This window comes from Oncorhynchus kisutch, unplaced genomic scaffold, assembly GCF_002021735.2.
Source record: "Oncorhynchus kisutch isolate 150728-3 unplaced genomic scaffold, Okis_V2 Okis05a-Okis16b_hom, whole genome shotgun sequence".
Classification (NCBI taxonomy): Eukaryota; Metazoa; Chordata; class Actinopteri; order Salmoniformes; family Salmonidae; genus Oncorhynchus; species Oncorhynchus kisutch.
In genome coordinates, this window is record NW_022261982.1 from 5,552,040 (window position 1) to 5,577,494 (window position 25,455).

Here is a 25,455-nt window from a genome sequence, read left to right on the forward strand (position 1 = left end):
AAAAAATAATGGGGTGCAAAGGAGCAAAATAAATAAATAAATAAAAATTAAATACAGTTGGGAAAGAGGTAGTTGTTTGGGCTAAATTATAGGTGGGCTATGTACAGGTGCAGTAATCTGTGAGCTGCTCTGACAGTTGGTGCTTAAAGCTAGTGAGGGAGATAAGTGTTTCCAGTTTCAGAGATTTTTGTAGTTCGTTCCAGTCATTGGCAGCAGAGAACTGGAAGGAGAGGCGGCCAAAGAAAGAATTGGTTTTGGGGGTGACTAGAGAGATATACCTGCTGGAGCGTGTGCTACAGGTGGGAGATGCTATGGTGACCAGCGAGCTGAGATAAGGGGGGACTTTACCTAGCAGGGTCTTGTAGATGACATGGAGCCAGTGGGTTTGGCGACGAGTATGAAGCGAGGGCCAGCCAACGAGAGCGTACAGGTCGCAATGGTGGGTAGTATATGGGGCTTTGGTGATAAAACGGATTGCACTGTGATAGACTGCATCCAATTTGTTGAGTAGGGTATTGGAGGCTATTTTGTAAATGACATCGCCAAAGTCGAGGATTGGTAGGATGGTCAGTTTTACAAGGGTATGTTTGGCAGCATGAGTGAAGGATGCTTTGTTGCGAAATAGGAAGCCAATTCTAGATTTAACTTTGGATTGGAGATGTTTGATATGGGTCTGGAAGGAGAGTTTACAGTCTAACCAGACACCTAAGTATTTGTAGTTGTCCACGTATTCTAAGTCAGAGCCGTCCAGAGTAGTGATGTTGGACAGGCGGGTAGGTGCAGGTAGCGATCGGTTGAAGAGCATGCATTTAGTTTTACTTGTATTTAAGAGCAATTGGAGGCCACGGAAGGAGAGTTGTATGGCATTGAAGCTTGCCTGGAGGGTTGTTAACACAGTGTCCAAAGAAGGGCCGGAAGTATACAGAATGGTGTCGTCTGCGTAGAGGTGGATCAGGGACTCACCAGCAGCAAGAGCGACCTCATTGATGTATACAGAGAAGAGAGTCGGTCCAAGAATTGAACCCTGTGGCACCCCCATAGAGACTGCCAGAGGTCCGGACAGCAGACCCTCCGATTTGACACACTGAACTCTATCAGAGAAGTAGTTGGTGAACCAGGCGAGGCAATCATTTGAGAAACCAAGGCTGTCGAGTCTGCCGATGAGGATATGGTGATTGACAGAGTCGAAAGCCTTGGCCAGATCAATGAATACGGCTGCACAGTAATGTTTCTTATCGATGGCGGTTAAGATATCGTTTAGGACCTTGAGCGTGGCTGAGGTGCACCCATGACCAGCTCTGAAACCAGATTGCATAGCAGAGAAGGTATGGTGAGATTCGAAATGGTCGGTAATCTGTTTGTTGACTTGGCTTTCGAAGACCTTAGAAAGGCACGGTAGGATAGATATAGGTCTGTAGCAGTTTGGGTCAAGAATGTCCCCCCCTTTGAAGAGGGGGATGACCGCAGCTGCTTTCCAATCTTTGGGAATCTCAGACGACACGAAAGAGAGGTTGAACAGGCTAGTAATAGGGGTGGCAACAATTTCGGCAGATAATTTTAGAAAGAAAGGGTCCAGATTGTCTAGCCCGGCTGATTTGTAGGGGTCCAGATTTTGCAGCTCTTTCAGAACATCAGCTGAATGGATTTGGGAGAAGGAGAAATGGGGAAGGCTTGGGCGAGTTGCTGTTGGGGGTGCAGTGCTGTTGTCCGGGGTAGGAGTAGCCAGGTGGAAAGCATGGCCAGCCGTAGAAAAATGCTTATTGAAATTCTCAATTATGGTGGATTTATCAGTGGTGACAGTGTTTCCTATCTTCAGTGCAGTGGGCAGCTGGGAGGAGGTGTTCTTATTCTCCATGGACTTTACAGTGTCCCAGAACTTTTTTGAGTTAGTGTTGCAGGAAGCAAATTTCTGCTTGAAAAAGCTAGCCTTGGCTTTTCTAACTGCCTGTGTATAATGATTTCTAGCTTCCCTGAACAGCTGCATATCACGGGGGCTGTTCGATGCTAATGCAGAACGCCATAGGATGTTTTTGTGTTGGTTAAGGGCAGTCAGGTCTGGGGAGAACCAAGGGCTATATCTGTTCCTGGTTCTAAATTTCTTGAATGGGGCATGTTTATTTAAGATGGTTAGGAAGGCATTTAAAAAAAAAAATATCCAGGCATCCTCTACTGACGGGATGAGATCAATATCCTTCCAGGATACCCCGGCCAGGTCGATTAGAAAGGCCTGCTCGCAGAAGTGTTTCAGGGAGCGTTTTACAGTGATGAGTGGAGGTCCGCTGGCCAATCGATGCAGGCAATCAGTCCAATACAACAAAGAGGAAGTAAATGATTACGATCACTCAGCTGTGCCTCACAAGTAATACAACCAATCATCTATTACCAGTGTGGTCATCTACAGTACCTCAAATGTTGAAATATAATTTCTAAGTGGAAGAACAACATTGGTAGGGCAAATCAAGCATAGCCAATATGCAGTGATAATGTATTGGGCCTGTAGCTACTGAACAAACCTCATTGTTACAGAACTGTGTTTAACTGCTTCATGTTGCAAAGACTTGTGTTTTTGAAGTTATGTTTAAAAAAACAAAATCAGAGCGGTAGATCTCTGAGGGGTAGATCTCTGAGGGGTAGATCTCTGAGAGGGTAGATCTCTGAGAGGGTAGATCTCTGAGCGGGTAGATCTCTGAGAGGGTAGATCTCTGAGAGGGTAGATCTCTGAGCGGGTAGATCTCTGAGAGGGTAGATCTCTGAGAGGGTAGATCTCTGAGAGGGTAGATCTCTGAGAGGGTAGATCTCTGAGAGGGTAGATCTCTGAGAGGGTAGATCTCTGAGCGGTAGATCTCTGAGCGGGTAGATCTCTGAGGGGTAGATCTCTGAGGGGTAGATCTCTGAGAGGGTAGATCTCTGAGAGGGTAGATCTCTGAGAGGGTAGATCTCTGAGCGGTAGATCTCTGAGAGGGTAGATCTCTGAGGGGTAGATCTCTGAGGGGTAGATCTCTGAGGGGTAGATCTCTGAGGGGTAGATCTCTGAGAGGGTAGATCTCTGAGAGGGTAGATCTCTGAGAGGGTAGATCTCTGAGGGGTAGATCTCTGAGAGGGTAGATCTCTGAGAGGGTAGATCTCTGAACGGTAGATCTCTGAGAGGGTAGATCTCTGAGAGGGTAGATCTCTGAGCGGTAGATCTCTGAGCGGTAGATCTCTGAGAGGGTAGATCTCTGAGAGGGTAGATCTCTGAGAGGGTAGATCTCTGAGAGGGTATATATCTGAGAGGGTAGATCTCTGAGGGGTAGATCTCTGAGAGGGTAGATCTCTGAGAGGGTAGATCTCTGAACGGTAGATCTCTGAGAGGGTAGATCTCTGAGGGGTAGATCTCTGAGAGGGTAGATCTCTGAACGGTAGATCTCTGAGAGGGTAGATCTCTGAGGGGTAGATCTCTGAGGGGTAGATCTCTGAGGGGTAGATCTCTGAGAGGGTAGATCTCTGAGAGGGTAGATCTCTGAACGGTAGATCTCTGAGAGGGTAGATCTCTGAGAGGGTAGATCTCTGAGAGGGTAGATCTCTGAGGGGTAGATCTCTGAGAGGGTAGATCTCTGAACGGTAGATCTCTGAGAGGGTAGATCTCTGAGGGGTAGATCTCTGAGAGGGTAGATCTCTGAACGGTAGATCTCTGAGAGGGTAGATCTCTGAGGGGTAGATCTCTGAGGGGTAGATCTCTGAGGGGTAGATCTCTGAGGGGTAGATCTCTGAGAGGGTAGATCTCTGAGAGGGTAGATCTCTGAGAGGGTAGATCTCTGAGAGGGTAGATCTCTGAACGGTAGATCTCTGAGAGGGTAGATCTCTGAGAGGGTAGATCTCTGAGGGGTAGATCTCTGAGAGGGTAGATCTCTGAGCGGGTAGATCTCTGAGCGGGTAGATCTCTGAGCGGGTAGATCTCTGAGCGGGTAGATCTCTGAGAGGGTAGATCTCTGAGAGGGTAGATCTCTGAGCGGGTAGATCTCTGAGCGGGTAGATCTCTGAGGGGTAGATCTCTGAGGGGTAGATCTCTGAGAGGGTAGATCTCTGAGAGGGTATATATCTGAGAGGGTAGATCTCTGAGGGGTAGATCTCTGAGAGGGTAGATCTCTGAGAGGTAGATCTCTGAGAGGGTAGATCTCTGAGGGGTAGATCTCTGAGAGGGTAGATCTCTGAACGGTAGATCTCTGAGAGGGTAGATCTCTGAGAGGGTAGATCTCTGAGGGGTAGATCTCTGAGGGGTAGATCTCTGAGGGGTAGATCTCTGAGGGGTAGATCTCTGAGAGGGTAGATCTCTGAGAGGGTAGATCTCTGAGAGGGTAGATCTCTGAACGGTAGATCTCTGAGAGGGTAGATCTCTGAGGGGTAGATCTCTGAGGGGTAGATCTCTGAGAGGGTAGATCTCTGAGAGGGTAGATCTCTGAGAGGGTAGATCTCTGAGGGGTAGATCTCTGAGCGGTAGATCTCTGAGAGGGTAGATCTCTGAACGGTAGATCTCTGAGAGGGTAGATCTCTGAGGGGTAGATCTCTGAGGGGTAGATCTCTGAGAGGGTAGATCTCTGAGGGGTAGATCTCTGAGAGGGTAGATCTCTGAGAGGGTAGATCTCTGAGAGGGTAGATCTCTGAACGGTAGATCTCTGAGGGGTAGATCTCTGAGAGGGTAGATCTCTGAGGGGTAGATCTCTGAGCGGGTAGATCTCTGAGGGGTAGATCTCTGAGGGGTAGATCTCTGAGTGGTAGATCTCTGAGCGGTAGATCCCGGCTTTCATTTTGACTCAATGTGATCTTGACTCAGAAAAGGTTGATGACCTCTACCGTAGACTAATTACCTCAGTGTGGAAGTTGTGGGAAGTGGCCTTCCTCTTCCCTTATTCTAGGAACGTCTGGTAATGTACTAGAGGGGTTTATTTAAAGTCTCCCCTGTGTGGGTCAGCATTGACACATAACTCTACTCTAGCGAACGTCCCATACAGGATGTTAGCTTAGCTACTCAGCACGGTTTCTCTCTGCCCAGACACACACACACACACACACACACACACACACACACACACACACACACACTGCTGTATTCTACAGTCCAGTTCTGTGAGAGAAGCATCCAGCCTTCTACCTAATCCCACCCACATCCCTGTTAGGTACAACAGGGCCCGTGGGGAGGGGGGATGTTTTTGGCAAAGCCACCGGATGTCCTCTACTCTGCCACTATGGTCTCTCCGGTATTGCTATTCCTTTAACAACTGTTGGCATAAATGCTTTGAGAATACTTTCCCTGAATTAAAGTAGAACCTTAATGGTGAACGGTGGTGTTGTTGTCTCCAGTCAGTTTATTCACCTCTACAACTGCTAGTGGTGGTGTTGTTGTCTCCAGTCAGTTTATTCACCTCTATTCACCTCTACAACTGCTAGTGGTGGTGTTGTTGTCTCCAGTCAGTTTATTCACCTCTACAACTGCTAGTGGTGGTGTTGTTGTCTCCAGTCAGTTTATTCACCTCTATTCACCTCTACAACTGCTAGTGGTGGTGTTGTTGTCTCCAGTCTGTTTATTCACCTCTATAACTGCTAGTGGTGGTGTTGTTGTCTCCAGTCAGTTTATTCACCTCTATAACTGCTAGTGGTGGTGTTGTTGTCTCCAGTCAGTTTATTCACCTCTATTCACCTCTACAACTGCTAGTGGTGGTGTTGTTGTCTCCAGTCAGTTTATTCACCTCTATTCACCTCTACAACTGCTAGTGGTGGTGTTGTTGTCTCCAGTCAGTTTATTCACCTCTATTCACCTCTACAACTGCTAGTGGTGGTGTTGTTGTCTCCAGTCAGTTTATTCACCTCTATTCACCTCTACAACTGCTAGTGGTGGTGTTGTTGTCTCCAGTCAGTTTATTCACCTCTATTCACCTCTACAACTGCTAGTGGTGGTGTTGTTGTCTCCAGTCTGTTTATTCACCTCTATAACTGCTAGTGGTGGTGTTGTTGTCTCCAGTCAGTTTATTCACCTCTATAACTGCTAGTGGTGGTGTTGTTGTCTCCAGTCAGTTTATTCACCTCTATTCACCTCTACAACTGCTAGTGGTGGTGTTGTTGTCTCCAGTCAGTTTATTCACCTCTATTCACCTCTACAACTGCTAGTGGTGGTGTTGTTGTCTCCAGTCTGTTTATTCACCTCTATAACTGCTAGTGGTGGTGTTGTTGTCTCCAGTCAGTTTATTCACCTCTACAACTGCTAGTGGTGGTGGTGTTGTCTCCAGTCAGTTTATTCACCTCTACAACTGCTAGTGGTGGTGTTGTTGTCTCCAGTCTGTTTATTCACCTCTATTCACCTCTACAACTGCTAGTGGTGGTGTTGTTGTCTCCAGTCTGTTTATTCACCTCTATAACTGCTAGTGGTGTTGTTGTCTCCAGTCTGTTTATTCACCTCTATAACTGCTAGTGGTGGTGTTGTTGTCTCCAGTCAGTTTATTCACCTCTATAACTGCTAGTGGTGGTGTTGTTGTCTCCAGTCAGTTTATTCACCTCTATAACTGCTAGTGGTGGTGTTGTTGTCTCCAGTCAGTTTATTCACCTCTACAACTGCTAGTGGTGTTGTTGTTGTCTCCAGTCAGTTTATTCACCTCTATAACTGCTAGTGGTGGTGTTGTTGTCTCCAGTCTGTTTATTCACCTCTATAACTGCTAGTGGTGTTGTTGTTGTCTCCAGTCAGTTTATTCACCTCTATAACTGCTAGTGGTGGTGTTGTTGTCTCCAGTCTGTTTATTCACCTCTACAACTGCTAGTGGTGTTGTTGTTGTCTCCAGTCAGTTTATTCACCTCTATAACTGCTAGTGGTGGTGTTGTTGTCTCCAGTCAGTTTATTCACCTCTATTCACCTCTATAACTGCTAGTGGTGGTGTTGTTGTCTCCAGTCAGTTTATTCACCTCTACAACTGCTAGTGGTGGTGTTGTTGTCTCCAGTCAGTTTATTCACCTCTATAACTGCTAGTGGTGGTGTTGTTGTCTCCAGTCTGTTTATTCACCTCTACAACTGCTAGTGGTGGTGTTGTTGTCTCCAGTCTGTTTATTCACCTCTACAACTGCTAGTGGTGGTGTTGTTGTCTCCAGTCTGTTTATTCACCTCTACAACTGCTAGTGGTGGTGTTGTTGTCTCCAGTCTGTTTATTCACCTCTATAACTGCTAGTGGTGGTGTTGTTGTCTCCAGTCTGTTTATTCAGCTCTATAACTGCTAGTGGTGTTGTTGTTGTCTCCAGTCTATTTATTCACCTCTACAACTGCTAGTGGTGGTGTTGTTGTCTCCAGTCAGTTTATTCACCTCTATAACTGCTAGTGGTGTTGTTGTTGTCTCCAATCTATTTATTCACCTCTACAACTGCTAGTGGTGGTGTTGTTGTCTCCAGTCTGTTTATTCACCTCTATTCACCTCTACAACTGCTAGTGGTGGTGTTGTTGTCTCCAGTCTGTTTATTCACCTCTATAACTGCTAGTGGTGTTGTTGTCTCCAGTCTGTTTATTCACCTCTATAACTGCTAGTGGTGGTGTTGTTGTCTCCAGTCAGTTTATTCACCTCTATAACTGCTAGTGGTGGTGTTGTTGTCTCCAGTCAGTTTATTCACCTCTACAACTGCTAGTGGTGTTGTTGTTGTCTCCAGTCAGTTTATTCACCTCTATAACTGCTAGTGGTGGTGTTGTTGTCTCCAGTCTGTTTATTCACCTCTATAACTGCTAGTGGTGTTGTTGTTGTCTCCAGTCAGTTTATTCACCTCTATAACTGCTAGTGGTGGTGTTGTTGTCTCCAGTCTGTTTATTCACCTCTACAACTGCTAGTGGTGTTGTTGTTGTCTCCAGTCAGTTTATTCACCTCTATAACTGCTAGTGGTGGTGTTGTTGTCTCCAGTCAGTTTATTCACCTCTATTCACCTCTATAACTGCTAGTGGTGGTGTTGTTGTCTCCAGTCAGTTTATTCACCTCTACAACTGCTAGTGGTGGTGTTGTTGTCTCCAGTCAGTTTATTCACCTCTATAACTGCTAGTGGTGGTGTTGTTGTCTCCAGTCTGTTTATTCACCTCTACAACTGCTAGTGGTGGTGTTGTTGTCTCCAGTCTGTTTATTCACCTCTACAACTGCTAGTGGTGGTGTTGTTGTCTCCAGTCTGTTTATTCACCTCTACAACTGCTAGTGGTGGTGTTGTTGTCTCCAGTCTGTTTATTCACCTCTATAACTGCTAGTGGTGGTGTTGTTGTCTCCAGTCTGTTTATTCAGCTCTATAACTGCTAGTGGTGTTGTTGTTGTCTCCAGTCTATTTATTCACCTCTACAACTGCTAGTGGTGGTGTTGTTGTCTCCAGTCAGTTTATTCACCTCTACAACTGCTAGTGGTGGTGTTGTCTCCAGTCAGTTTATTCACCTCTATAACTGCTAGTGGTGGTGTTGTCTCCAGTCAGTTTATTCACCTCTACAACTGCTAGTGGTGGTGTTGTTGTCTCCAGTCAGTTTATTCACCTCTACAACTGCTAGTGGTGGTGTTGTTGTCTCCAGTCAGTTTATTCACCTCTACAACTGCTAGTGGTGGTGTTGTTGTCTCCAGTCAGTTTATTCACCTCTACAACTGCTAGTGGTGGTGTTGTTGTCTCCAGTCAGTTTATTCACCTCTATAACTGCTAGTGGTGGTGTTGTTGTCTCCAGTCAGTTTATTCACCTCTACAACTGCTAGTGGTGGTGTTGTTGTCTCCAGTCAGTTTATTCACCTCAATAACTGCTAGTGGTGGTGTTGTTGTCTCCAGTCAGTTTATTCACCTCTACAACTGCTAGTGGTGGTGTTGTTGTCTCCAGTCAGTTTATTCACCTCTACAACTGCTAGTGGTGGTGTTGTTGTCTCCAGTCAGTTTATTCACCTCTACAACTGCTAGTGGTGGTGTTGTTGTCTCCAGTCAGTTTATTCACCTCTATAACTGCTAGTGGTGGTGTTGTTGTCTCCAGTCAGTTTATTCACCTCTACAACTGCTAGTGGTGGTGTTGTTGTCTCCAGTCAGTTTATTCACCTCAATAACTGCTAGTGGTGTTGTTGTTGTCTCCAGTCAGTTTATTCACCTCTACAACTGCTAGTGGTGGTGTTGTTGTCTCCAGTCAGTTTATTCACCTCTACAACTGCTAGTGGTGGTGTTGTTGTCTCCAGTCTGTTTATTCACCTATATAACTGCTAGTGGTGGTGTTGTTGTCTCCAGTCTGTTTATTCACCTATATAACTGCTAGTGGTGGTGTGTGTGTTTTTACTAAGTGTCGCTGCTGCTAACCCTGATGAGGTACCTCGGCGCGGGGGGTTGTCGGGAGGATCAAAGAGTAGTAGCCATTCTAAACTGAAGCATGTGTGTTTGTATATGCGAGCCCGCATGTGTGTCCTACTTGTGCTACTTCAAAGTGTCCACAGTCCCACAGGAGGAGTCATGTGTCGCTAGCAGCAGCCCAACCCCTTCACTGACCAGGCTCCAGTCCAACCTCATCCCTGACCAGGCTCCAGTCCAACCCCACCCTGACCAGGCTCCAGTCCAACCCCATCACTGACCAGGCTCCAGTCCAACCCCATCACTGACCAGGCTCCAGTCCAACCCCATCACTGACCAGGCTCCAGTCCAACCTCATCCCTGACCAGGCTCCAGTCCAACCCCACCCTGACCAGGCTCCAGTCCAACCCCATCACTGACCAGGCTCCAGTCCAACCCCATCACTGACCAGGCTCCAGTCCAACCCCATCACTGACCAGGCTCCAGTCCAACCCCATCACTGACCAGGCTCCAGTCCAACCCCATCACTGACCAGGCTCCAGTCCAACCCCATCACTGACCAGGCTCCAGTCCAACCCCATCACTGACCAGGCTCCAGTCCAACCCCATCACTGACCTGGCTCGTCCAACCCCAACCTCATCACTGACCAGGCTCCAGTCCAACCCATCACTGACCAGGCTCCAACCCCAACCTCATCACTGACCAGGCTCCAGTCCAACCCATCACTGACCAGGCTCCAACCCCAACCCATCACTGACCTGGCTCGTCCAACCCCAACCTCATCACTGACCAGGCTCCAGTCCAACCCATCACTGACCAGGCTCCAGTCCAACCCATCACTGACCAGGCTCTAACCCCAACCCATCACTGACCAGGCTCCAGTCCAACCCATCACTGACCAGGCTCCAGTCCAACCCAAACCCTGGACGCAATGTTTACTCTCTAGACAGTGTATGTCTCTCTGGGTCAACCCTTTCAGCAGGAGAAACCTTAGCCTGGAATCCCCTCTGAAGATGTCTCAGCAGGAGAAACCTTAGCCTGGAATCCCCTCTGAAGATGTCTCAGCAGGAAAACCTTAGCCTGGAATCCCCTCTGAAGATGTCTCAGCAGGAGAAACCTTAGCCTGGAATCCCCTCTGAAGATGTCTCAGCAGGAGAAACCTTAGCCTGGAATCCCCTCTGAAGATGTCTCAGCAGGAGAAACCTTAGTCTGGAATCCCCTCTGAAGATGTCTCAGCAGGAGAAACCTTAGCCTGGAATCCCCTCTGAAGATGTCTCAGCAGGAGAAACCTTAGTCTGGAATCCCCTCTGAAGATGTCTCAGCAGGAGAAACCTTAGCCTGGAATCCCCTCTGAAGATGTCTCAGCAGGAGAAACCTTAGCCTGGAATCCCCTCTGAAGATCTCTCAGCAGGAGAAACCTTAGCCTGGAATATCATTCTGACTAGTGGTAGTTTCAAATCAAATCAAAGTTTATTTGTCACGTGCGCCGAATACAACAGGTGTAGACACCTTACAGTGAAATGCTTACTTACAGGCTCAAACCAATAGTGCAAAAACTGTGCAAGGTGAACAATGGGTAGGTAAAGAAATAAAACAACAGTAAAAAGACAGGCTATATACAGTAGAGAGGCTATATACTGTAGCGAGGCTATATACAGTAGCGAGGCTGTAACAGTAGCGAGGCTATAAACAGTAGCGAGGCTATATACAGTAGCGAGGCTATATACAGTAGCGAGGCTATATACAGTAGCGAGGCTATAAACAGTAGCAAGGCTATATACAGTAGAGGCTATATACAGTAGAGAGGCTATATACAGTAGAGAGGCTATATACAGTAGAGAGGCTATATACAGTAGCGAGGCTATATACAGTAGAGAGGCTATATACAGTAGAGAGGCTATATACAGTAGCGAGGCTATAAACAGTAGCGAGGCTATATACAGTAGCGAGGCTATATACAGTAGCGAGGCTATATACAGTATCGAGGCTATATACAGTAGCGAGGCTATAAACTGTAGCGAGGCTATGTACAGTAGCGAGGCTATGTACAGTAGCGAGGCTATATACAGTAGAGGCTATAAACAGTAGCAAGGCTATATACAGTAGCGAGGCTATAAACAGTAGCGAGGCTATAACAGTAGCGAGGCTATATACAGTATCGAGGCTATAAACAGTAGCGAGGCTATAAACAGTAGCGAGGCTATATACTGTAGCGAGGCTATAAACTGTAGCGAGGCTATGTACAGTAGCGAGGCTATGTACAGTAGCGAGGCTATATACAGTAGAGGCTATAAACAGTAGCAAGGCTATATACAGTAGCGAGGCTATAAACAGTAGCGAGGCTATATACAGTAGCGAGGCTATATACAGTAGCGAGGCTGTATACTGTAGCGAGGCTATAAACAGTAGCGAGGCTATATACAGTAGCGAGGCTATAAACAGTAGCGAGGCTATATACTGTAGCGAGGCTATATACAGTAGCGAGGCTATGTACAGTAGCGAGGCTATATACAGTAGAGAGGCTATAAACAGTAGCGAGGCTGTATACTGTAGCGAGGCTATAAACAGTAGCGAGGCTATATACAGTAGCGAGGCTATATACTGTAGCGAGGCTATATACAGTAGCGAGGCTATATACAGTAGCGAGGCTATATACAGTAGAGGCTATAAACAGTAGCGAGGCTATATACAGTAGCGAGGCTATATACAGTAGCGAGGCTATATACAGTAGAGAGGCTATATACAGTAGCGAGGCTATATACAGTAGCGAGGCTATAAACAGTAGCGAGGCTATATACAGACACCGGTTAGTCAGGCTGATTGAGGTAGTATGTACATGTAGATATGGATTAAGTGACTATGCATATATGATGAACAGAGAGTAGCAGTAGCGTAAAGAGGGGTTGGCGGGACACAATGCAGAGAGCCTGGTTTTCCAGGCTAGCAGAAACCAGGGCTGCAGGGTAGAGTCGACCAGAATGAAAACAGAGGAGTCCGGTCCAGTAGTTGTTCACACAACCCTGTTGTTGTTTACATAGTCATTATAGTTCCAGAGAAACAACATGTAAACAAACATGGGGTTGTGACTGTGAGAACGTCTGAGTAGCCAGCAGTAGCCATGTGGTTCTCTCTACAGCTGAATCATCTGCCTTTCCTTTTGCCTGGAGTAGATTCTCTGGGGTTTTTCTCTCTCGCTCACTTCTCTCTCTCTCTCTCTCTCTCTCTCTGTGTGTGTGTGTGTGTGTGTGTGTGTGTGTGTTATCTGCTTCATTCCTATAAATGCCTGGAGATGTTTAAGAGCTGGCCAGGCCCACTAGGGATGATGTGGTGTGTCATCCATGGTCTCAGGCCATGTATCTTCTTCCAGTCCCGTGGCTCTCTGCTTGTGGCACTGATATCAATGTCTCCATTGTGGGAAGCTATTTTTCTAATATTAGCTGGAGGGGTGCATGTCAGTGGTGCTCATCGCTAAACAATGAGGAGTAGTGTAGAGGTGTGGGGTGGGGTGGGTGGGGGTGGGTGGGGGGGGTGCATGTCAGTGGTGCTCATCGCTAAACAATGAGGAGTAGTGTAGAGGTGGGGGGTGGGGGGGGTGCATGTCAGTGGTGCTCATCGCTAAACAATGAGGAGTAGTGTAGAGGTGGGGGGTGGGGGGGGTGCATGTCAGTGGTGCTCATCGCTAAACAATGAGGAGTAGTGTAGAGGTGGGGGGTGGGGGGGGTGCATGTCAGTGGTGCTCATCGCTAAACAATGAGGAGTAGTGTAGAGGTGTGGGGTGGGGTGGGGGGGGTGCATGTCAGTGGTGCTCATCGCTAAACAATGAGGAGTAGTGTAGAGGTGGGGGGGGGGGGTGTGTGCATGTCAGTGGTGCTCATCGCTAAACAATGAGGAGTAGTGTAGAGGTGTGTGTTGTCCAGATTGCCTTTAGTGCAGTTGGGTTGCACATCTCTGAAGGTTATGTCATTTTAATATGCTTCCTTAATGCCTTTGCAGACTGTACTATTTTGCCCACAAAATGTGAACGTCGTAGGAAAACAATTAAACATAAACAATTGTCAGACGTCTTGGCTCGTTCAGTGTGACAGGGTTGAGGTCTGCTCGTTCAGTGTGACAGGGTTGAGGTCTGCTCGTTCAGTGTGACAGGGTTGAGGTCTGCTCGTTCAGTGTGACAGGGTTGAGGTCTGCTCGTTCAGTGTGACAGGGTTGAGGTCTGCTCGTTCAGTGTGACAGGGTTGAGGTCTGCTCGTTCAGTGTGACAGGGTTGAGGTCTGCTCGTTCAGTGTGACAGGGTTGAGGCCTGCTGGTTCAGTACCACTACGTCTTGGCTCGTTCAGTGTGACAGGGTTGAGGCATGCTGGTTCAGTACCACTACGTCTTGGCTCGTTCAGTGTGACAGGGTCGAGGTCTGCTGGTTCAGTACCACTACGTCTTGGCTCGTTCAGTGTGACAGGGTCGAGGTCTACTCGTTCAGTGTGACAGGGTCGAGGTCTGCTCGTTCAGTGTGACAGGGTCAAGGTCTGCTCGTTCAGTGTGACAGGGTTGAGGCCTGCTCGTTCAGTGTGACAGGGCCAAGGTCTGCTCATAAGCATAGAGTGAGGCTAGCACTGCTGGTGCTGACACAGGTGCAGATCAAACACACCACTGTGGTTAATGTAGCCTAGGTCTACTGATATCGCCTCTCAAGCCAATCGCAGAATGTGACGACAGAAGCAAAATCTTACAATCTGGCCAGGTTGACATTTAACATTTTAATTCGTTAACATCACACAGTGTGACGTGATAATTGTAAAAGACTGAATCCAACGTAAAGTCTGCAAAGGTCTTGTTGTTGAACACTTCTCCATATAGCCATGTTGTCAGTTTCAAAATCGGCATTGAAACTAATATGGGTAATTTTCAGTTCATGAAATACTTTTCGGACTCCTCATATCCTTCCTTTATTGACTGAACATTGTGCTAGATGGCATCTTCCCCCAACCCTGAAACAATAATGTCAACCTGATCCAGCTGAGGGTCAAGTGTCTCTGGGTAGGACAGTTTCAGCATCCCAAACATCACTGGAATGGAACACTGGAATGGAACACTGGAATGGAACACTGGAATGCAGTGGTTTAGAGGACAGGTGGCGGTATCATGTTGTTATCTCAAGGACAGGGTCAGCTGTTCTGGCTACCGCAGTGTCCCGCTGGCTTACAGAGAGCTGGAGAGGAGAGATGGGCCTCCACTACTGCTCTCTGTTCCTATCAGAGGGTGTTGAAGTCATCAAGAGGTGGGCTGAGAGATTAGGGAGGGTCGTACCACCACAAAAAGCACAAGGGAGAGGATTTCAACAAACCTCATCTCAGATTGTTCTGAAATCTGTTAGAAACAGATAAGACTAGCATTCCAGCAACATTACATTATTGAAATATCATTTGATCTCTGAGAAATTAAGCTAATTGATTGCATCCAAATTGGTCATTTTTTTAAATGTAGTACCTAACATCCGATTTGGACCAAACCTTTTCTTCCTAACAATAAGTAAGACATGAGGAATCCAAAGAAATGGTCAAGATTAATAGCGAGGTGCTGCCTTAGAGAGAGAGCGAGGGAGAGCAAGGTGCTGCCTTAGAGATAGCGAGGTGCTGCCTTAGAGAGAGCGATAGCGAGGTGCTGCCTTAGAGAGAGAGAGCGCGAGCAAGGTGCTGCCTTAGAGATAGCGAGGTGCTGCCTTAGAGAGAGAGCGAGGGAGAGCAAGGTGCTGCCTTAGAGATAGCGAGGTGCTGCCTTAGAGAGAGCGATAGCGAGGTGCTGCCTTAGAGAGAGAGAGCGCGAGCAAGGTGCTGCCTTAGAGATAGCGAGGTGCTGCCTTAGAGATAGAGGTGCTGCCTTAGAGATAGCGAGGTGCTGCCTTAGAGAGAGAGCGCGAGCGAGGTGCTGCCTTAGAGAGAGAGCGCGAGAGCAAGGTGCTGCCTTAGAGAGAGAGAGCAAGGTGCTGCCTTAGAGAGAGAGAGAGCGAGGTGCTGCCTTAGAGAGAGAGAGAGAGAGCAAGGTGCTGCCTTAGAGATAGCGAGGTGCTGCCTTAGAGATAGAGAGGTGCTGCCTTAGAGATAGCGAGGTGCTGCCTTAGAGAGAGAGCGCGAGCGAAGTGCTGCCTTAGAGAGAGAGCGCGAGAGCAAGGTGCTGCCTTAGAGAGAGAGAGCAAGGTGCTGCCTTAGAGAGAGAGAGAGAGAGCAAGGTGCTGCCTTAGAGAGAGAGAGCAAGGTGCTGCCTTAGAGAGAGAGAGAGCAAGGTGCTGCCTTAGAGAGAGAGCGCGAGCGAGGTGCTGCCTTAGAGAGAGAGGGAGAGAGAGCAAGGTGCTGCCTTAGAGAGAGAGCCCGAGCGAGGTGCTGCCTTAGAGAGAGAGAGAGAGAGAGAGAGAGCAAGGTGCTGCCTTATAGAGAGAGAGCGAGGTGCTGCCTTAGAGAGAGAGAGCGAGGTGCTGCGATGTAGAGAGATCTTATGAGATAGAAGGGTGCTGCTTTAGAGAGATGGAGAGAGAGGGGATGTAGAGACAGGATGGCGGTGGGTTGGGTCTCTTTCGTGTCAGGTCTTCCTGTTGACCACATTGACAGGAAGATAGAGGCCTCTGCAGCTGAAACTGTCACCTCTCTCTCTCTCTCTCTCTCTCTCTCTCTCTCTCTCTCTCTCTCGTTGACTGGTAACTAATGCAAATCACATGTATATGGACTGGGCTAGTCTATTACGAATGCCAATCACATGTATATGGACTGGGCTAGTCTATTACGAATGCCAAACACATGTATATGGACTGGGCTAGTCTATAACAGGGATGGGGAACTGGCGGGGCCCCCCTTTTGAAGGCCCTCGGACACAGTCAATTGAAGTTAATTCATTAGGCCCTCATCTATGGATTTCACATGACTGAGCAGGGGTGCAGCCATGGGTGGGCCTTGGAGGGCATAGGCCCCTCCACTGGGGAGCCAGGCCCAGCCAATCAGAATGAGTTTCCCCCAAAAATGTAGTTTTATTACAGAGAGAAATATTCCTCAGACCCGAAAACTGCACCATTTAAAGTGGCATTTTATTGTCCCCAGCACAAGGTGCACCTGTGTAATGATCATGCTGTTTAATCAGCTTCTTGATATGCCACACCTTTCAGGTTGATGGATTATCTTCGTAAAGGATAAATGCTCACTAACACGGCATGTAAACACATTTGCACACAACATTTAGCTAGAAATGAGCTTTTTGTGCAAATTGACCATTTCTGGGATTTTTTTATTTCACCTCATGAAACATGGGACCAACACTTTACATGTTGCGTTTATATTTATAAAATATATATATTTTTTTTATAGCAACACAAGACACCTGTCTGATTTACACCTGTTTGAGTGGACTAATCCATTGCCTGTCTGGGTGGACTAGTCCATTGTCTCTGTGGGTGGACTAGTCCATTGTCTCTGTGGGTGGACTAGTCCATTGTCTCTGTGGGTGGACTAGTCCATTGTCTCTGTGGGTGGACTAGTCCATTGTCTCTGTGGGTGGACTAGTCCATTGCCTGTCTAGGGTTGGACTAGTCCATTGTCTGTCTGGGTGGACTAGTCCATTGCCTGTCTGGCTGGACTAGTCCATTGCCTGTCTGGGTGGACTAGTCCATTGCCTGTCTGGGTGGACTAGTCCATTGCCTGTCTGGGTGGACTAGTCCATTGCCTGTCTCTGTGGACTAGTCCATTGCCTGTCTGGGTGGACTAGTCCATTGTCTGTCTGGGTGGACTAGTCCATTGTCCATTGCCTGTTTGGGTGGACTAGTCCATTGTCCATTGCCTGTTTGGGTGGACTAGTCCATTGTCCATTGCCTGTCTGGGTGGACTAGTCCATTGCCTGTCTGGGTGGACTAGTCCATTGCCTGTCTGGGTGGACTAGTCCATTGCCTGTCTGGGTGGACTAGTCCATTGTCTGTCTGGGTGGACTAGTCCATTGTCTGTCTGGGTGGACTAGTCCATTGTCTGTCTGGGTGGACTAGTCCATTGCGGAGGGGATGGCACACCACTATCACCAGTAGTACATTTAGCCTACCGTTAATTCCCACAATTTCTAATCTACAATGTTTGTTTGGTTACGGTAATGCATTCAATATATTATTATTACAGTCTTACCATTGCCATTGTAGGAGTGGACACATTGTTTGTAGAGTGTACAACCTAGGCTACACCATTTACGAGTTGTCAATTTATTCATTGTCTTTTGTTTGGAGTGCTCCTGTCAATCTTGAGTAAGGACGTGCACCTAGCCTGTTGGAAAAATATTCCCAGCTCTCTTTCGATAACCACTCAGCATAAAAGGGGGAAAAATGTCATGCTCTGATCCGGTGGAAACATCATAAAATAGGCCTACCTGATTACTTCTTATCCCTTGCGCAAAACAGCCTACAGCTCTGTCTGTGTGTCTGGAGCTCACTGGTGCAGAAACTCTGACAGACCAGAATATTTGATACAATGTTGCAAGTTTGCTAGCACAAGCTTTGGGCTGGACCAAGTTGATAGTTGTACAATGTTTCTTACAGACAGTCCATGCACAGCTTTGGGCTGGACCAAGTTGATGGTTGTACAATGTTTCTTACAGACAGTCCATGCACAGCTTTGGGCTGGACCAAGTTGATGGTTGTACAATGTTTCTTACAGACAGTCCATGCACAGCTTTGGGCTGGACCAAGTTGATGGTTGTACAATGTTTCTTACAGACAGTCCATGCACAGCTTTGGGCTGGACCAAGTTGATGGTTGTACAATGTTTCTTACAGACAGTCCATGCACAGCTTTGGGCTGGACCAAGTTGATGGTTGTACAATGTTTCTTACAGACAGTCCATGCACAGCTTTGGGCTGGACCAAGTTGATGGTTGTACAATGTTTCTTACAGACAGTCCATGCACAGCCAATGGGATTTCTAGGATATCTGTTTTCATCAGGATATGTTCTACATGTAGGCTGTAGTATATTTGTTGGATTTATGTAGGTTGTTTTTACATATTACCAATGGCAATAGAAGTTATATTTAAAATGGTATCATTTTCATTTAGATATCATTTTGATTTAACCACTACATTTATTTTGAGATATGAAAACTTTATTATAAATTGAATGGAACTGTTCCACGAAAAATGTGCAGATGATAAATCATAACGGATCAGTAGAAATGGTACGATACCCTGGCACTCCACATGGAAAAGGTTAACGGTCGCTGGTGTAGCCTCTTACCGGTAACTTCAGGAGAGTAACGGCAGAATCGGAGAGAAGAGGAGGATCAGGAACAGTTTTTCTTCTTTTTCTTCTGTTTAGGCTATATTGATCTCTAACTCCCTCTTGAGTAATTTGTGTGACTTCATTTTTAATCACAGTGCTTAAAGCATCAGACAAGCTCTGTGGCCTGCATATAGTTGATTTTATTCAAACATAGGGTGTATCTACAGTTGAAGTCGGAAGTTTACATACACCTTAGCCAAATACACTTAAACTCAGTTTTTCACAATTCACATTTAATCCAAGTAAAAATTCCCTGTCTTAGGTCAGATAGGATCACCACTTTATTTTAAGAATATGAAATGTCAGAATAATACTAGAGAGAATGATTTATTTCAGCTTTTATTTCTTTCATCACATTCCCAGTGGGTCAGAAGTTTACATACACTAAATTTGTATTTGTTAGCATTGCCTTTACATTTTTTAACTTGGGTCAAATGTTTCGGGTAGCCTTCCACAAGCTTCCCACAATAAGTTGGGTGAATTTTGGCCCATTCCTCCTGACAGAGCTGGTGTAACTGAGCAGGTTTGTAGGCCTCCTTGCTCACACATGCTTTTTCAGTTCTGACCACAAATTTTCTATGGGATTGAGATCAGGGCATTGTGATGGCCACTCCAATACCTTGACTTTGTTTTCCTTAAGCCATTTTTCCACAACTTTGGAAGTATGTTTTGTGTCATTGTCCATTTGGAAGACCCATTTGCGACCAAGCTTTAACTTCCTGACTGATGTCTTGAGATGTTGCTTCAATATGTTCACATTATTTTTCTCCCTCATGATGCCATCTATTTTGTGAAGTGCACCAGTCCCACCTGCAGCAAAGCACCCCCACAACATGATGCTGCCACCACCGTGATTCATGTTTGGGATGGTGTTCTTCAGCTTGCAAGCCTCGCCCTTTTTCCTCCAAACATAATGATGATCATTATGGCCAAACAGTTCTATTTTTGATTCATCAGACCAGGGGACATTTCTCCAAAAAGTATGATCTTTGTCCCCATGTGCATTTTCAAACCACAGTCTGGCTTTTTTATGGTCGTTTTGGAGCTGTGGCTTCTTCCTTGCTGGGCGGCCTTTCAGGTTATGTCGATATAGGACTTGTTTTACTGTGGAAATGGATACTTTTGTACCCGTTTCCTCCAGCATCTTCACAAGGTCCTTTTGTTCTGGGATTGATTTGCACTTTTCGCACTAAAGTACGTTCATCTCTAGGAGACAGAATGCGTCTCCTTCCTGAGCGGTATGACGGCTGCATGGTCCCATGGTATTTATACTTGCGTACTATTGTTTGTACAGATGAACTTGGTACCTTCAGGTGTTTGGAAATTGCTCCCAAGGATGAATCCGACTTGTGGAGGTCTACAATTTTTTTCTGAGTTCTTGGCTGATTTCTTTTGATTTTCCCATGATGTCAAGCAAAGAGGCACTGAGTTTGAAGGTAGGCCTTGAAATACATCCACAGGTACTCCTCCAATTGACTCAAATTATGTCAATTAGCCTATCCGAAGCTTCTAAAGCCATGACATAATTTTCTGGAATTTTCCAAGCAGTTTAAAGGGCACAGTCAACTTAGTGTATGTGAACTTTTGACCCACTGGAATTGTGATACAGTGAAATAATCTGTCTGTAAACAATTGTTGAAAAAATTACTTGTGCCATGCACAAAGTAGTAGTAGTCCTAACCGACTTAGTAGTAGTAGTCCTAACCGACTTGGCAAAACTATAGTTTGTTCACAAGAAATTTGTGAAGTGGTTGAAAAACAAATTTTAATGACTCCAACCTAAGTGTATGTAAACTTCCGACTTCAACTGTATGTATGGAAAAATACACGTTTAAATTTTTTTGACCAATCAAAAGAACAGACGACTTTCATGTCGACCAACATTTTGTTTAGCCGGGGACATCCCTGGATTGGATGATGGTTGTCATCTGTCTGCTGTACCAGGAAGTGTTTCTTGATCAATGAGATTGTTTCCCTTGTGGTTTTATAGCTCATGTACTTTGCAAGTTGTTTCAAAACATCCTGTTATTTCTGTGCAAAGACAATATTATGTGTCTGCAGTCACACAGCTCTAAGGACTGTGGTGAAAGCCCACTGGGTAAAAACTGGTTGAATCAACATTGTTTCCACGTCATTAATATATATATATTGTGATGACATTGAATCAAAGTGGAAAACTGTTTGCTTTTGTAAGAAGTCATCAACTTCAGGGAATTTCATTTTTTTTTTTCACCAAACTTTTAACCTTAATCCAATGACATGGTGAGATTTCATGTTGAATTCATGTTAGTTAACAACTCAACCAAATGTAAATTAAAACTAGATGTTGAACTGACGTCTGTGCCCAGTTGGAGAGGTGTGTGTGTGTGTGTTGGTTTTCCCATGTCTCTGAAGGTTTGTTGTGGTCCAGCCTGGTTATGTGTATAGCATCTGTAAGCCTACTGGTTTTCCCATGTCTCTGAAGGTTTGTTGTGGTCCAGCCTGGTTATGTGTATAGCATCTGTAAGCCTACTGGTTTTCCCATGTCTCTGAAGGTTTGTCGTGGTCCAGCCTGGTTATGTGTGTAGCATCTGTAAGCCTACTGGTTTTCCCATGTCTCTGAAGGTTTGTTGTGGTCCAGCCTGGTTATGTGTATAGCATCTGTAAGCCTACTGGTTTTCCCATGTCTCTGAAGGTTTGTTGTGGTCCAGCCTGGTTATGTGTATAGCATCTGTAAGCCTACTGGTTGTGTGTATAGCATCTGTAAGCCTACTGGTTATGTGTATAGCATCTGTAAGCCTACTGGTTGTGTGGATAGCATCTGTAAGCCTACTGGTTGTGTGGATAGCATCTGTAAGCCTACTGGTTATGTGTATAGCATCTGTAAGCCTACTGGTTGTGTGTATAGCATCTGTAAGCCTACTGGTTGTGTGGATAGCATCTGTAAGCCTACTGGTTGTGTGTATAGCATCTGTAAGCCTACTGGTTATGTGTATAGCATCTGTAAGCCTACTGGTTGTGTGTATAGCATCTGTAAGCCTACTGGTTGTGTGGATAGCATCTGTAAGCCTACTGGTTATGTGTATAGCATCTGTAAGCCTACTGGTTGTGTGTATAGCATCTGTAAGCCTACTGGTTGTGTGTATAGCATCTGTACGCCTACTGGTTATGTGTATAGCATCTGTAAGCCTACTGGTTATGTGTATAGCATCTGTAAGCCTACTGGTTGTGTGTATAGCATCTGTAAGCCTACTGGTTGTGTGTATAGCATCTGTAAGCCTACTGGTTGTGTGTATAGCATCTGTAAGCCTACTGGTTGTGTGGATAGCATCTGTAAGCCTACTGGTTGTGTGTATAGCATCTGTAAGCCTACTGGTTGTGTGTATAGCATCTGTAAGCCTACTGGTTGTGTGTATAGCATCTGTAAGCCTACTGGTTGTGTGTATAGCATCTGTAAGCCTACTGGTTGTGTGTATAGCATCTGTAAGCCTACTGGTTGTGTGTATAGCATCTGTAAGCCTACTGGTTGTGTGTATAGCCTCTGTAAGCCTACTGGTTGTGTGTATAGCATCTGTAAGCCTACTGGTTGTGTGTATAGCATCTGTAAGCCTACTGGTTGTGTGTATAGCATCTGTAAGCCTACTGGTTGTGTGTGTATAGCATCTGTAAGCCTACTGGTTGTGTGTGTATAGCATCTGTAAGCCTACTGGTTGTGTGTATAGCATCTGTAAGCCTACTGGTTGTGTGTATAGCATCTGTAAGCCTACTGGTTGTGTGTATAGCATCTGTAAGCCTACTGGTTGTGTGTATAGCATCTGTAAGCCTACTGGTTGTGTGGATAGCATCTGTAAGCCTACTGGTTGTGTGGATAGCATCTGTAAGCCTACTGGTTGTGTGGATAGCATCTGTAAGCCTACTGGTTGTGTGGATAGCATCTGTAAGCCTACTGGTTGTGTGGATAGCATCTGTAAGCCTACTGGTTGTGTGGATAGCATCTGTAAGTCTACTGGTTGTGTGGATAGCATCTGTAAGCCTACTGGTTGTGTGGATAGCATCTGTAAGCCTACTGGTTGTGTGGATAGCATCTGTAAGCCTACTGGTTGTGTGGATAGCATCTGTAAGCCTACTGGTTGTGTGGATAGCATCTGTAAGCCTACTGGTTGTGTGGATAGCATCTGTAAGCCTACTGGTTGTGTGGATAGCATCTGTAAGCCTACTGGTTGTGTGGATAGCATCTGTAAGCCTACTGGTTGTGTGGATAGCATCTGTAAGCCTACTGGTTGTGTGGATAGCATCTGTAAGCCTACTGGTTGTGTGTATAGCATCTGTAAGCCTACTGGTTGTGTGGATAGCATCTGTAAGCCTACTGGTTGTGTGTATAGCATCTGTAAGCCTACTGGTTGTGTGTATAGCATCTGTAAGCCTACTGGTTGTGTGTATAGCATCTGTAAGCCTACTGGTTGTGTGTATAGCATCTGTAAGCCTACTGGTTGTGTGGATAGCATCTGTAAGCCTACTGGTTGTGTGGATAGCATCTGTAAGCCTACTGGTTATGTGTATAGCATCTGTAAGCCTACTGGTTGTGTGTATAGCATCTGTAAGCCTACTGGTTGTGTGTATAGCATCTGTAAGCCTACTGGTTGTGTGTATAGCATCTGTAAGCCTACTGGTTGTGTGTATAGCATCTGTAAGCCTACTGGTTGTGTGTATAGCATCTGTAAGCCTACTGGTTGTGTGTATAGCATCTGTAAGCCTACTGGTTGTGTGTATAGCATCTGTAAGCCTACTGGTTGTGTGTATAGCATCTGTAAGCCTACTGGTTGTGTGTATAGCATCTGTAAGCCTACTGGTTTTGTGGATATTTAGGAAGTATTTGATGGATCGTGTGTATTCTCTCCATCAGGGGTGAAGCTGTAGAAGAATAACTGAAGAGAGAGAGAGAGATAAGATGCCTCCTCCCCCGCCACCCCCTGCCCCTCCCCCACCCCCAACCTTCGCTGTGGTAAGCACGCCAAAGACCTCCTACTTATATTGAAACTACTGATATGAGTTAACATGACGATGCAAAATTCATTCAATTTAGATGTAATCTTAGATGAAGACAGCATCACCTTCTGTCAGATTACCTCTCATCCCCCACTGTCAGATTACCTCTCATCCCCCACTGTCAGATTACCTCTCATCCCCCACTGTCAGATTACCTCTCATCCCCCACTGTCAGATTACCTCTCATCCCCCACTGTCAGATTACCTCTCATCCCCCACTGTCATGAGTGATTGAAGGGAAATTTCTTAGGTCAGTGCAGTTTTGACCTTGTTCAATAACGCCACCTTGTGGTAGTGACAGGAAGCGTTTCCAGCATGGCAATGTGATTGTGCAAGTTGTCGTCCTAGGTAACACTATATCATTTCCTATATTACTTAACTGGCTTCTTTGTTTGTGTTTTATGTTGTCAACATTCGCAGGCAAATACACAGAAGCCATCACTCAGCAAGAATGAAGCACAAGGAAGAAACGCCTTACTGTCTGATATCGGAAAAGGTGCTCGCCTGAAGAAGGCCGTGACCAATGACAGGAGTCAACCCGTCATTGACAGTGAGTAAAGGGTTCTCTGATGCTGTGTATTCTCAAGGCTTTACTCAGAATGTACTCCTCCTCAGTCTAACCATTAGGAAATATGGAAGCTACTTGAAACCTACAAAGGCCTTCTGCAGATAATTAGATTTCAAAGGCTATGGTCTTGTGCCGGAGGAAAAGAGTTTGAATACCTTTCTTCACAGAACCCAAAGGTGGAGGAGGAGGAGGTGGAGGAGGAGGTGGAGGAGGAGGTGGAGGAGGTGGCGGAGGAGGTGGCGGAGGAGGAGGACCAGTACTAGGTCTCTTTGCAGGAGGCATGCCCAAGCTTCGGTCCTCAGGAGGGAACAGTAACGGTAATGATCCATGTTTATAATAAGAGGTTACAATGTACTGCAGCAGCCTCTAGAGGTTACAATGTACTGCAGCAGCCTCTAGAGGCTACAATGTACTGCAGCAGCCTCTAGAGGCTACAATGTACTGCAGCAGCCTCTAGAGGCTACAATGTACTGCAGCAGCCTCTAGAGGCTACAATGTACTGCAGCAGCCTCTAGAGGCTACAATGCACTGCAGCAGGCTCTAGAGGCTACAATGTACTGCAGCAGCCTCTAGATGCTACAATGTACTGCAGCAGGCTCTAGATGCTACAATGTACTGCAGCAGCCTCTAGAGGTTGTATTAATGTGGTTAGTAAGCTGTGTTTGAGCTAAGCCATGATAACTATCTTCAACAAGTGTAATGTGTTGCTATATGTAAACTGTACTGCGCCACCTTGTTCTACACGAGGGGAGGTCCTCAAGACAAGTCAATCACAGGTCTGTCAGAGTTGACCAAAGTGCCAAGGTTTATTACATAACAAAACAATAATACAATGCATGACTTCAGAGACACACTGGCTCAGAGGGGGTCGGCAGGGCCCCCCCCCCCCCCCCCGCCCCCCAAAAAGTAACTCAGTCCAACTTTAAACGTACTCTTGAAAGTTGTAATTGTGGAATGCACAAGGCACAATTACAAAATTAGGTAGTGCATCATCAGTTGCTCTCGTCATCTTAGTGTTGCAGACCTTGGGGAGTGAAGTTCCCCAGTGCTGGACGAGTGAAGGAGTTTGGGAACCCCTGGTATAGAAGACATACATTATGGATAGATAGCAGCAGGGCAAGAAGTAATGCCAAGACTTGCATGTAAACACTTTACATTAAGTATATTCACACTCTTTGTAAGATAACACTGGTGACTAAACACTCTTTGTAAGATAACACTGGTGACTAAACACTCTTTGTAAGATAACACTGGTGTCTAAACACTCTTTGTAAGATAACACTGGTGACCA

The 25,455-nt window shown here is 46.0% G+C and overlaps 1 protein-coding gene across 5 annotated transcripts in view; it reads left to right on the forward strand.

Moving 5' to 3' along the window:
* LOC109885551 (WAS/WASL-interacting protein family member 1-like) overlaps window positions 1–25,455 on the forward strand; it is a 45,636-nt gene that overhangs the window by 13,390 nt on the left and 6,791 nt on the right. For all 5 annotated transcript variants that reach the window (XM_031813473.1, XM_031813470.1, XM_031813469.1 and 2 more), the window contains 3 exons: window positions 23,454–23,552; window positions 24,017–24,146; window positions 24,332–24,481. In XM_031813473.1, the coding sequence (XP_031669333.1) occupies window positions 23,499–23,552; window positions 24,017–24,146; window positions 24,332–24,481 (334 nt within the window). In that variant the 5' untranslated portion in view covers window positions 23,454–23,498. The remainder of the gene's footprint in view (window positions 1–23,453; window positions 23,553–24,016; window positions 24,147–24,331; window positions 24,482–25,455) is intronic.